The sequence below is a fragment of the Monopterus albus genome, unplaced genomic scaffold (genome assembly GCF_001952655.1).
Source record: "Monopterus albus unplaced genomic scaffold, M_albus_1.0 scaffold305.1, whole genome shotgun sequence".
Lineage (NCBI taxonomy): Eukaryota > Metazoa > Chordata > Actinopteri > Synbranchiformes > Synbranchidae > Monopterus > Monopterus albus.
In genome coordinates, this window is record NW_018128185.1 from 68,010 (window position 1) to 80,281 (window position 12,272).

Consider the following 12,272-nt stretch of genomic DNA (forward strand, 5'->3'; position numbering starts at 1 on the left):
TTCAGCAGCTCAGTTTCCATCCAAGTACGTTTTTGAAAAGTATTTTAAGAAAGCTGCATGGATATAAACTCTTCACTGTTGGTTTGAGGCATTTTGTTCATGATAAAATTATGTAAAATAAGAAAGAATATCATTTCTCACATAAATGACATGGTGTTTTTATTTACTTTCTTTGGGAGTTGTGCTTCCCTGCTCAGCATGCAAATGTTTGTCTGGACCCTGCCCATGAGAACATTCTGCATTTTACTAAGCTAGGACCTCGCCCTCAGTCAGTGTTTGGTGTTTGCTGTAGACTTAATTATGTAGTGTGGGTTAAGGGAAGGCTTTGGAGATCTGCACTGCTTTTGGGCGCTGGCAGACCCCCTGCATAAAAGGAGACAGAGGGAAGAGAATGATGGAAAAAAAGGGGAGGGAAGGCGGGTTACGAAGAGCGGAAGCAGAAGAATGTCTTCTTGGGTGGTTTAAATCTTATTGGAAGAGGAAGGGGTGTGAGCTTTGGGCATGGTCCTGCTCCTGAACTTTAGATTTAGAATCTGTTGGTATGTGTTTCAGCTGAAATTCACTTATCGGCAACTTTACTCTCTACTCTAAGGCAAAGTTGCATCAAAGAACAGCAAAGCTATGTTTTCAGATTTAGTGCGGAATTGTAAAACAGATATGAATGTTTAAAGATCATCTCTTTGCACCAATAGTGGAGGTCTGTCAATATGTTTGGTTATATGAAATACCAGAAATTATGTTTTCAACAAATGACAACATCCAAACATCCCCTGTGGTAATTGATCATTTGGACAGGTAGGTTATTGTCTATGTCACACACTGTCTATAATTACTGATTTGTCAATCATGTCCAAAAAGGTAAAGCTAAAACCACCAATGAATGTCAAAAATCTCTTTTACACCAAATAGACCCATGTAAAGGATAACAGGATACTGTTAATATTAAATCTGTTTCAGTTAGGGTAGAGCAATGAGAAGTGCCAAGAAAATAGTTTAAGAATAAATACAGCAATCTTCAACATTCAGCTTTTTCATGTTTAATCAGAAAGACATGCCTTTTGCTAAATAATGGATTCTCCATGGGCTCTTACATAATGTTTTTAAAGGTTGTACTTTGGTGCATGTTAATCAGCGGAGCAGCATTGAAAGCGGAGCTGAGAAGCCCCTGAGAGCTTCAATCAGCAGCAGAAAACAAGCAGCCCAAATATATTCAGTGACAGAGAAAACGGAGAGTGGAGCGGGGGGAAGTGAGTGAGAGGGGGGGGGGTGTGTGTGTGTGTGAGGAAAAAAAATCACTGATCTTTCCCTCCATTTAGAAAGCCACTGCCTCTGGCTAAGGCATCCTCTGGCCAGAGTGAGTGTGCGTCTACTTCTGTGTGAGTCGGTGTGTGTGTCAATGACTGTCTTTGTATGGGCATAATGTTCTGTAACACACATGCCAAGGGGCAGCAGGGAATTAATGGGGCGAATCCGGGTTCATTGTAAAGATGACGGGACAGTGAACAACACACTACACACTCCACTGAAAACCAGAGCCATAATGTGACATTTGTAATCTGTGGTCTCTTTTTCTAGGATTCTCTCCAGCCGCCATTCTCTAAATACGTCTTTGGTCTGCTTGGTCTCTTTTCTCTCAGTTTAATCCATCCATCCATCCATCCATCCATCCATCCTCTTCTCAATATCAGCTTTAAGTACACTGATAAAATAAATCACCTTCTGACAGCAGCATTCAGGCATCAACAGCATGTTGGCTCAGCTGTAGAGAGCCACTTTCTACCTTGCTGAAAGTGGTCTGCTAACGCTCAAGAGGCTGTGGCTTGGAACAAGTGTTGCTTCAACAGGCTGTGACATTTTACTACTTCAGCATCAACCTGAAGCCTTTCTTCACCTGACTGGACAGACAACTCTGTGGGCTGTTGTAAGCCTCTGCTATAAGAGAGATCGATGACAGCCACGTGAAATGATTTGGTAACAAGGCATGTTTGAAAATAGCAGATGTCTTTTAGACCAAAATTTGTTTCTGGATAAAAGAGGACACTTTGCTGGTGCAGAATTTAAGATACAGATGCTTATTTACAAAACCCTCCATAACTCTAAGGACATGGTTGTCTCCAGTGTCTCCAAACTGGGTGTCACCAGTGTCATGTGTTGGTGGGCTGATTTGATACTCATTAACTCACACAAAATATGATTTTAAAAGTTTGTTATTGTTGATGTAATGGGGCAAAGTACCTGCAGCATTTGGCTGACTGTGGGCAGGTCTTAGTAACTTAGCCATCATCTTACTACTTTTAACATGCCCCTTATTTGTAGAAATATCTTCCAACTCACCTGTTAAGAGACACTTTTAGGCTTTGGATGTTTTCTGAATAAGGTCTCTGGTATTGTAAGGCTAAGGCTATAGTAACTTCCATTTGAAGGCAAAGAAGAATTGGCAGTTAAACTGGAGCAGAACTTAATAGGTAAGCGTTCAAAATGAACAAATACAACTTCAGAGTTGTCATGGTTGTATTTTAAGGACCCAGATGCACACAGGTATAATCACTAACAGTCCAGGTAATATGACTGACTTGGGTATGTATGACAATGCAGATACTACAGTATATCAGTAATATGGAATGCAGATAAGCATTCTCACATGATGCACATCTTCAGTGCTATTTTCCCCCCTCTGGTTAGTGAAGCAGAGTCTCCACAGATGGCTCTTAAAATCACACAAATCCCCAGTTATTTTGTGCTGCAAACTTTTTACTGATACCTGTTGTGATTGATCAGGGCCCTGATACAACTCTGAGCTTTTTGGTTTCACTTTCACGCGCCCTCTGGAGCGAGTCAGGGAAAATCAATACAACTAATAAGCCATAGATAAAAACACAGCCGATTTCTTCCTGTTCAGCCTACATAAAAACTATTTTCGTCCGGAACATTTCAGTTGTCTGTCAGCCTGGTGAAGACTCTTTGTCTGGCTGCTGTTCCGCTGACAGACAGTTCTGATGGCAAAGACAGTGAACACGCCGCTCACGTCGAGCTTTCAGTGTGGATTCCCAAGAAGAGTGGCAACTTGGCATACAAACAAGCTAGAGTGGAGAATAGGCTTAGCCATGTCACAGGGGGGTAAACAGTTCATCTGACCAGAACCCAAGTGACAACAAAACATCCAAACAGAGGTGAATCCAGTGGTTTAAACTGGACAAAGGCAGGGTCAGAATCCAAGGGAGAAAGCACATGAAAAACAGAAACAGACAGAGGGAATGACCACTGGAGAGCTGTAGTCTTCATCAACATTCTGTTGGTGAATAAATGCTGGGCACTGGCTTAAATACAGAGTGGACGATTAAACAATTGGAAAGCAGGCAAGTGTGGGCGGAGCAGGGTGGAGAAAGTACAAGAGCAGGAGAAGTGGCCAAAGACAAGGGCAGGCCCTAAAACAACAGGGGGAATGGGGCGGAGACAAAAGTATCATTGAGTGCAACTAATTGTAATAATATCACTGATTGTTTTATTTATTGATCAATATTTCAGTTACTTTTTGTTTAATCAATTGATTACTAAGTTTATAAAAGTGCCCCATAGTCAAGAAAAAAAAATCATTCCTTCTCAAATCCCAGAACATCTTAGAATTACTCTTTTTGTCCAAACAACAATTCTAAACCCAAGTCCAAAAATAGATGACTTAACATTCGATTAATTTCCATACCATCATAGCTGTTGACAGATCTTCAGTTAATTAAATGAAGTAGATGATGCCTTGAAATTCGTAGCACGACTACAGTACACATTAAAACTAAGCTTTATGTGATGGCGTTGCTCATTCTCCACAATAGCAGTGCATTATCATTTACATAATTATTCTCTAGTTAGAGATATATTGATTATTTTGTGGCACTGAAGTATTTTTATCTTCAAGAAAAAAGGCTTTTCCTCCTTTTGTCATTATCTAGCCACGCTTTTATTTCTCATGGGAATCGGAGACCCACTTGTCTCCCACCGTTTCAGTAGCTGGAACAACATGGCTTCTAACCAGCCCTGTTAAAAAACTCAGTGAGCAAGAGAGAGTTTAGTCCTCCGTCTGGCTCTTCTCACCGCTACTCCAAATAATCACAGGCCCAAAACAAAGCCAATGGCACTAATCTCCTTAATGCAATGCCGACTGGCTACTCCATGGTTATTTAGGAACTGGCAAACTTTCCAAACTGTACTCAAATTCCACATTCAACTGTGGATTTTACACACAAAGCTAAAAACCTTAGTCATTTTGGGCATGTACAGTGCTGACCAAAAATACTAGCACCCCTACATTTCTGTCAGATAATGCACCACTTCTTCCAGAGAATTGTTGCTATCACAAATTCTTTGGTATTCTCATGTTTATTTCTATTGTTTGCATTGGAACAACACACACACACACACACACACACACACACACACACACACACACACACACACACACACACACACACACACACACACACACACACACACACACAAACACACACAAATCTGAGAATAAAAAGCCAAATCTGATACATTGCACACAGAACTCCAAAAATGGACTGGACAGAATGGCACCCCTGACAGAAAAGCAGGGGTGCCAATATTTTTTGCCATGACTGTAGCTGATGCTCACACTCACAGTGAAGAACAGCAAAGTCTTTGCATGGTTTTTGTTGTAACTCTAATATGAAATTCAGTGACATTTCCATTTCTTTTCACAAGCTTATTTGCCCTCTCCTAGATCCAATAACTAAACCTGCAAACTGGTACCATGGAGAAAGGGGGAACAACTCACCCTTTGTTTAAATAGTCTTCTAGTGTCCATCATGTTAAAGAACTTGCGTTATATTTCATAACATGATAAGGACAAGTGCTCAAGCCTCACACTATCAGTGATTTGTTATAAAACATTCACTGTATAAAAAGGGGTATTTATTAATGTCACGTTTTAGGTCTGATAGTTCATATTGTAGGTAGTGTCAGACTGTCTGGTAAATGGTCTAGAATCACAATTACAACAACCAGTTGTGGTTAGAATATACTAGATTCATAAATATTACACTGCTTGTTCCAAAAAATTGTTTAAAGTTGTTTTGCTGCTGTAGTGCATGGAATTAAAATACATCTTTTCATACTAACAAACTTCTTAAGTGTCTTTGAGTTCCCTGAAAAGTGCTAAATGAACACATGCATATTTATATTTTTTTATAAATCAGATTCAGTAAGGGATTTGAAAGGGTTTCTAGGTGGATTTCTGCTGAAATCATAATAATTTGATCATTATTAGTGATTGCCACATACTAATGTTAGCCTTCCAAGGCCTCTCAAACACCCTGGTTTTACACAAAGAACACACTGAACACAGCACGGGTAGTTCCCAGTGTGAGATTTAATATCAAACAACCTTCTTAATTTCTGCTTTTCTGAAAAACAAAGCCTCTGTGCAATAAGCTGTCTGGCCTTGGTGAAGGTAGTTGAGTAAGTGAACGCAGGCCCGACAAAGCACTGCCTGTCATTATGTGAACACATCACAACTTTAAGTCAAGCTAACAATGACAGTGAATCATCTGCAACTTTTGTTAATGACTGATACATCATTTAAGCCATTTCCAAGGAAAACCACCCAACCTTCACAAGCTGGAGCAAATGTGAGGCTGTGCTGCTTTTCTTATGTGACAGTGAAAATCTTTGCATTCTGGACATGAACAAGCAATGTAAAGACAACTTTTTAACCTACATATTACATAGGCTTCTGGCTAAGCTGCATCTACTGAACTTGATGGGAATTTCATAAATTTGGTTCTGACACGGTGTGTCACTTTGTGTTAAATTATTAATCTGACTGCTGCGAGTCTGGAAGATGATCCAGAGACCACAGAGCACTCGTTTATTGTGAAACATCAGTTATAACAGGAGGTGTGTATCGTTGAATTTCTTCAGTGCAGGTCGTGCAAAGGGACTGAAATGCCCTGATTTGTGTACAGCACTTTTACACTTTAACACCATTCTGTATATAATTTTGCATTAAGAAATTTAGATGGCAGTGTAGTCAGAAGATGTCCCTCCAAACTCACAGCAGTTACACCCTGATATGTCAGACAAAAAGACAGCAAATTAAAACCAATACTGGTCTAATACTGGCATCACATAAGAGTCAATATAAGCCCCCTACATTATGAAGGAGATGAGGATGTGATTTTACTGAATAGCTTCCGTTTTGCCAGCCTATAAAACCTGCAAAAATCTGACCTCAACCAATCTTCAGGAGCCGCTAAGTCAGCCAAAGCAATTCCTTTAGTCTAGGTTTCAGTGGAAAATTTAAGAGTTCTGTGAAAAGCCTCTGGGGCTTTTTCACTATGGTGTGTAAACAAAAATATAGAATTTGCATACCTGCACACTAAACAACAGACAATAGTTACACAAATATTGGTATCAGCTTTCAAAAACATACTGGTCGTCCATATACACATCACAATACCCAACATTACATGGACTGCTGTCTTTGTGTCATATCTGCATGCATTTTTAGCATGGTCAGTGGCAGGCCTCCAGTGAGAAAGCTCTTACATAAGCCTTCCAAATCTTCAGCTCTAAAACTGTCACAACACAGAAAGATGTGCAGCTATTTTAAGCCAGAAGTGATTTAGCTTTTTCTTTACTTCTAAAATATGTGATTTACAAGACAAGAATGATTTGCATTGGTTGTTTGGTTTATTGATGTTTTTGAAAGTGCAGGAGCCATGTTAAAGTATTTCCAGGGCTCTTGGACAGATTTTACCAAACAACAATCCCACGTATTAACACAAATATCTACACACATGTATGCGAGCGCTCACGTGTACAAATACAAGATAAATCAGGATGACTATAGAATAAACACACAAATGCACACACGCTACTGAGAACCGCGAGCCATGGTTTATGGAGCAATTACACAGCAGAGACAGAGACACAGTGTCAGTTACTGAGTCACTGCTGCACTGAGATGTGTGAGCCTTCTGAGTGTGTGATAAGTATTAGCTGAGCTCCAGATGTTTTGTGGGCCTCCGATCTCTGTCACATCTCTGCCTGTGGAACTATAGCATATAAGTCAGTGTACGTGTCATCTGTGTTCAGTTTCATGCACTGACACAACCATGTGTTAGAGAGGAGCCAGACTTATAACAGCTGACAGCGCGTACCAAGGCTGCCTCCAGCAGCAGGCTGTGGAAAGTATTAACCCAGTCACTAGTGGTTTTTCAGTACACTGGACCCTTTAATCAACTATTTGTGTTGTTTGATGTCTTTTTGGCTAAGTCACAACAGCGCCATTACCACTCTTTCACACACCAGAATGCCCGATGAGTCAGGATCTCAGGATTTTTGCAAATGAGCTTTGATGCTGTTGATTAGGGTTGACAATATAATCCCAATAAACTAAAGTACAAGAAATAACCTCTAGACACAGGTTGGGGTTTTCAAAATAAGAGGGGAACACTAGTCTGTACTAAAGATGCACCGATCAATCAGCTGGGTACTGGAAATGGTTGGTTTTTAGCTTGATCCGCCATGACCACTGTTTGGCTGATCACTCTACCAGTCATGCACTATGGTCCATGTCACACACATAGTGACTGAAAGCATAGCATGTGAAGCACATAATATCTCGTGTGCACCTCGTTTGAGGCTCACACTTGTGTTTATACCGACCATGTATTCTCTCAGACAGTGGAAGTACTTGGTGTACAAAAAATTCACAAAGGAGCCCACAGAAACACCTTGGAGAAAGGAAAACTATGTCCAAATCTCTGACAATTAATACACCATGAGGGAATTACTGCTACAGTACACTTCAAATGCATGTGCATATACAGTGTAACCAACCCATGGTAAAACACAGCAAATACAAACTTACAGTGATACTAACAAATGTTTTTCTAGTTTTATTACCTGTTGCACCTGGTAATATTTGGAGAAGTACAGATACGGCACTTCATTTTCAGTTGGAGGTTTGTAAAAAAAAGAAAAAAGAAAGAAAAGAGAGAGAGAGAGAGAGAGAGAGAGAGAAAGATGGAACATGTAAAGCTTATTTAATAGGCTACAGTATGTCATTTTTATCCATCCATCCTTTATCTATACCGCTTATTCCTGAATAGGGTCGCTGCTGGATCCTATCCCAGCTGACACTGGATGAGAGGCGGGGTAGACAAACAACCAAACACACTCACACTCACACTCACTCCTATCAGCCAGTCAACCTAAGCTGCATGTCTTTGGACTGTGGGAGGAAGCCAGAGTACCCGAAGAGAACCCACGCAAGCATGGGGAGAACATGCCAACCACACACAGAAAGGCCCTGGGTTGGCCGGGGCTTGAACCCGGAACCTTCTTGCTGTGAGGTGACAGTGCTAACCACCGCGCCTGTTACAATTTTATTACAATTAAATTTTTCATTAAAGAAAAGTTACAAAATTTTGTTTTATAGCCTGTCAGTTCCAGTTCTTAGAAAGAAATGAAATCAGAATCAGCAGGTCAGACAAAATAAATAAATAATCAGAAACGGGAATTGGCCATGAGAATTGTAATTGGTGCATCTCTAGTCTGCACTGATATACGATTTTTTCTGTTTGTGTGCTTCTCAAACCCAGTCAAATCTGTTTTGGACTGTATCTGAATCTATGCAAAGCATATACTGAAATGAGGTTTGGACTATTGTGCTTTTATGCTGTTGATTTTGGTGCAGTTGAATATACGAACATTGTAGGAAATGTGTCACTGGCTCTACTTTAAATGACTTTATGGGCAACCAGGCAGTGTATAACAACTCAACACAAAGACATTAACAGAATATTAAACTTTAATTTGTTTAGCAGGCTGAATAAGTAACTGCTCCTGTATTTTGTTTCTGATTTGATTTTAAACGGGGTCACAACCAAATATGAGTCACTGGTGCATCTGGTAGTGGCCACTCTAAGAAGATTAACCGACTTATATTTTTAACGAGATCCCTCTGTGTAAAGATGATGTGTTGGCATATGCACCATACTTCTGCAGCTCGTAGAGCTTTAAACAGTCAACAACCCCTCATGTGAAGATTAAAATGACAAATAAATGAAAAAAAAAAATCACATTTCCTAGTGGGTGGATTTTACTGTAATAATATGGAGGGTGAGGAGTGCTAACTGGAGAGTTGGTATGCCAGCCGCAGAGCTAATATAACTGCTGGGTGGCCACTTAAAAATAATATTCCAATAAAAACATTAGCTCACATAATGTCAGATAGAGAATACACAAGCCAACATAGAAAGTATGCCTTGTAAAAGATATTTGAAATGTCAACTGGACTTTCTGGTCAAATACAAGTTTTAAAAAAGGTCTGCTAATACTTTAAACACAACCAAATAGTAAACCGCTGCGAATAGCACAGAGTATAAATGTTTGGAGATGTTTCTAGGGGACACTAAAAAGTGATGAACACAGGTGGAACAGCTTGTAGTTGCCATGGGGACCAATGAAGTGACTGAGGTGGACTGCTGAGTTTGGGTTTTTTTTCCCCATTCTTTAACCATCATCATTGCATTCAGACCTTGTTGTGTAACTGCTGCACCTGTGTTGTCAAAGTGTTTGCTTAATTTGCTTTGTGTCTATTTGTGTTGTCAATTTCTAGATTTGAGCTCAGGGCTACGGTAGCGCAGGTGTTGGTTTTATACTGTCAGAGACACATTTCCACCCAGCTGTGTGTTTTTTTATTACAGTTGGGTCCTGGACTGCACACACACACACACACACACACACACACACACACACACACACACACACATGTGTAAAAATGAACATACAGGACCCCATAAGAGCCCTCATGTGACTCCAAGACTGAAAACAGCCATGTGAAGTGGATTACTTTCCCCAGCAGCACAGAACAAGTATTTTAACAGCATTTGAAAGAGATTCATATACGGGCTTTTCCATCCAAAAGGGGTAGGTTACACGCAGAGAAGGGCAGATACAGTGAAACAGACACCGACCTTGGCGGGCCTGCGGGCTCCCAGTAGCGGCAGAACAGGTACAGTCCGTCGGCGTTGACGATGTGCGGCAGGGCGGCGTAGGGGACTCCCTGCGGGCTGCGCCGCGGAGCAGCTCCCGGCGCGGGCATGGAGGGGTCTGAAACAGAGACACGGAGCAGCGATAAGAACATGTCGCTGCCGTAGAGGTAGCAGCTGAAGCCGGCGACGAGCAGGCAGGTGGCGACGGTCACCGCGTTCATTGTTTATTGTTCTTGTTTATTTTTAGACACGCATCCGAGATGACAAGGTCTGCGGGTTTGACAGATTAATGCTGGATAAAATCGTGAGCTGAACACACAGGAAACACACACGCGCGCGCACACACAGAGGCAACGTTGGCAAAGCGGTGTTACGTCATGAGACATATGCTCTGCTTTCCCCAAAGTCTCTCTCTCTATCAATCTACTACTGTATATTTATGGCAGGTATGAGTGTAGTACTGCCAATATGATGCTTATAAGGATGTAAGTAGCCTTACTGTGGAACAAAATATAATAATATATTATAAAATGGGATATCCCTTACCAATTGAATCGAAATACTATTCATCAATAACAGGAAGATTGGATTAAGCTCTTTTACGTATTGTATTCATTGTCTAATAGTTTATTTCATTATTATATACACGCAGTTTGCAGTTACACTTATCTAAACCTAATAGTGTTTTTGTGAGTTATTTATATTAATGAGTCTAGGATAAATAGCAGAAACATCTCTCTGTATAATGCTGTACAGTTCAATAGCAGCACAAAGTGCAGCTTCAAAATGACCATACAGTTGAATCAAGCGCTCTTTTTAAAAAATTCAACAAAAACTCAGCCTTATGACCTTCATGGAGCTAAAAAGCTTTCTCACTGACACAAGAGCGCACGTCTGTCCGGTGCAACACACTTACACACTGAGCCGACTTACTAACGATGTCACTGCCAGTCCTCCAGTGTTGTCTGTTTATTCCCGTGTCAACCTTGCAAAGCTGCACACACAGGCGCGCGCGCACGCACACACAAAAGCAAAAAAAAAAAAAGAAAGAAGAAGAAGCAACATTGCCCCCCCCCCCCCTCCTCGTCCCCCCCACCCAAAAACTGCCACCCCGGTCCTGCTGCATGCACAGCATATCTACAAGCCCAGCATTACAACGAAGGGGACAGTTTGTGCACCGCCAACCACTCCACCCAGGATTACAGTCCTGGTGTGGCAGGTTATATTTCCGGGTGATCGGGTGTCGTCTTTTAGGTTAGGTGACCGGACTGGTCTCTAGTTAGGCAATATTGTTGATGGGAATATGGAAACACATAGCCTGTTCTGAATTTCAATCTCAACAACCCGGACATCGAAATACGGTCACACTAGTTTTTGATTGATATTTACCCGTCACAATTTCATTTGTGTTTACAGCCCATTTTGTGCGAGAAATATAGCTCGTTTGGATAACTGAAAAACAGTGAAGCATGTGCATCACATGTGGAAATCATAGCGATCACTGAACTTGTATCCTACGTGTAAATGCATCGTTTTTGGAAACTGTTCCCATGACAAATGTGTGCAAAACCCGCTCTTTTGTTTTAATCTCCGCTGCAATCTAACACTTCCACGTCCACGCACAGGGAAGGACTCCACATAATTTGGATGATGTGGGTTGTATGCTCCCAGAGAAAGCGCAGGCGATTGCAATGCAGGTGTCTCTAATCAAACTGACATAGCCTCGTAAAGATTTGGTTTGGTTTAGTCCCTGATATCGATGCCAGTGCCCGTAGTAGTGGAATACACGCTACAGTATAACATCAATATTACGGTCTCCGGCTTTTATATGAAAAAGATGAATGGTGGAAGCCAGGGCTGATGCTGCATTTGCGCAAATATAAGTGCAAAACTACAAGTTCTATTGGTTATATCCAAAACCTAAAGGAGTATGATTAACGGAGATGATATACTCTGGAGTAGAACGCATTGTAAGTAGCCTTAACCAGAAGTATCATAATAATATCGGCTGCACCAACCTACACAGGACGTGTCTGCAGTGAAGTTTCAGCTTCTTCTTGGGCTCTCCAGCCTCTTTCTCTCTCTCTCTTATGCTCTGCACTCGTCACCCTCCAAGAGAAGAATGCAGTCAGCGACGTTAGAGAAACTAAAGTATTCACACACACACACACACACACACACCCTCTCTCTCTCTCTCACACACCCAGATACACACAACCTCTCTCTCTCTCTCTACACACAACCTCTCTCTCT

The 12,272-nt window shown here is 41.2% G+C and overlaps 1 protein-coding gene across 3 annotated transcripts in view; it reads right to left on the reverse strand.

The window, feature by feature from the left end:
- mgll (monoglyceride lipase) overlaps positions 1 to 12,147 on the reverse strand; it is a 29,497-nt gene extending 17,350 nt beyond the window's left edge. Inside the window, exons 1-2 of one of the 3 annotated variants that reach the window (XM_020623608.1) lie at positions 12,042 to 12,147; positions 10,002 to 10,137 (exon numbers count right to left, since the gene is read on the reverse strand). In XM_020623608.1, coding sequence (XP_020479264.1) covers positions 10,002 to 10,129 — 128 coding nt within the window. In that variant the 5' untranslated portion in view covers positions 10,130 to 10,137; positions 12,042 to 12,147. Of the gene's footprint in view, positions 1 to 10,001; positions 10,363 to 12,037 lie in introns of those variants that run through there. The other 2 variants (XM_020623607.1, XM_020623606.1) reach the window with 2 other exon arrangements.
- Between the last annotated feature and the right edge of the window lie 125 nt (positions 12,148 to 12,272).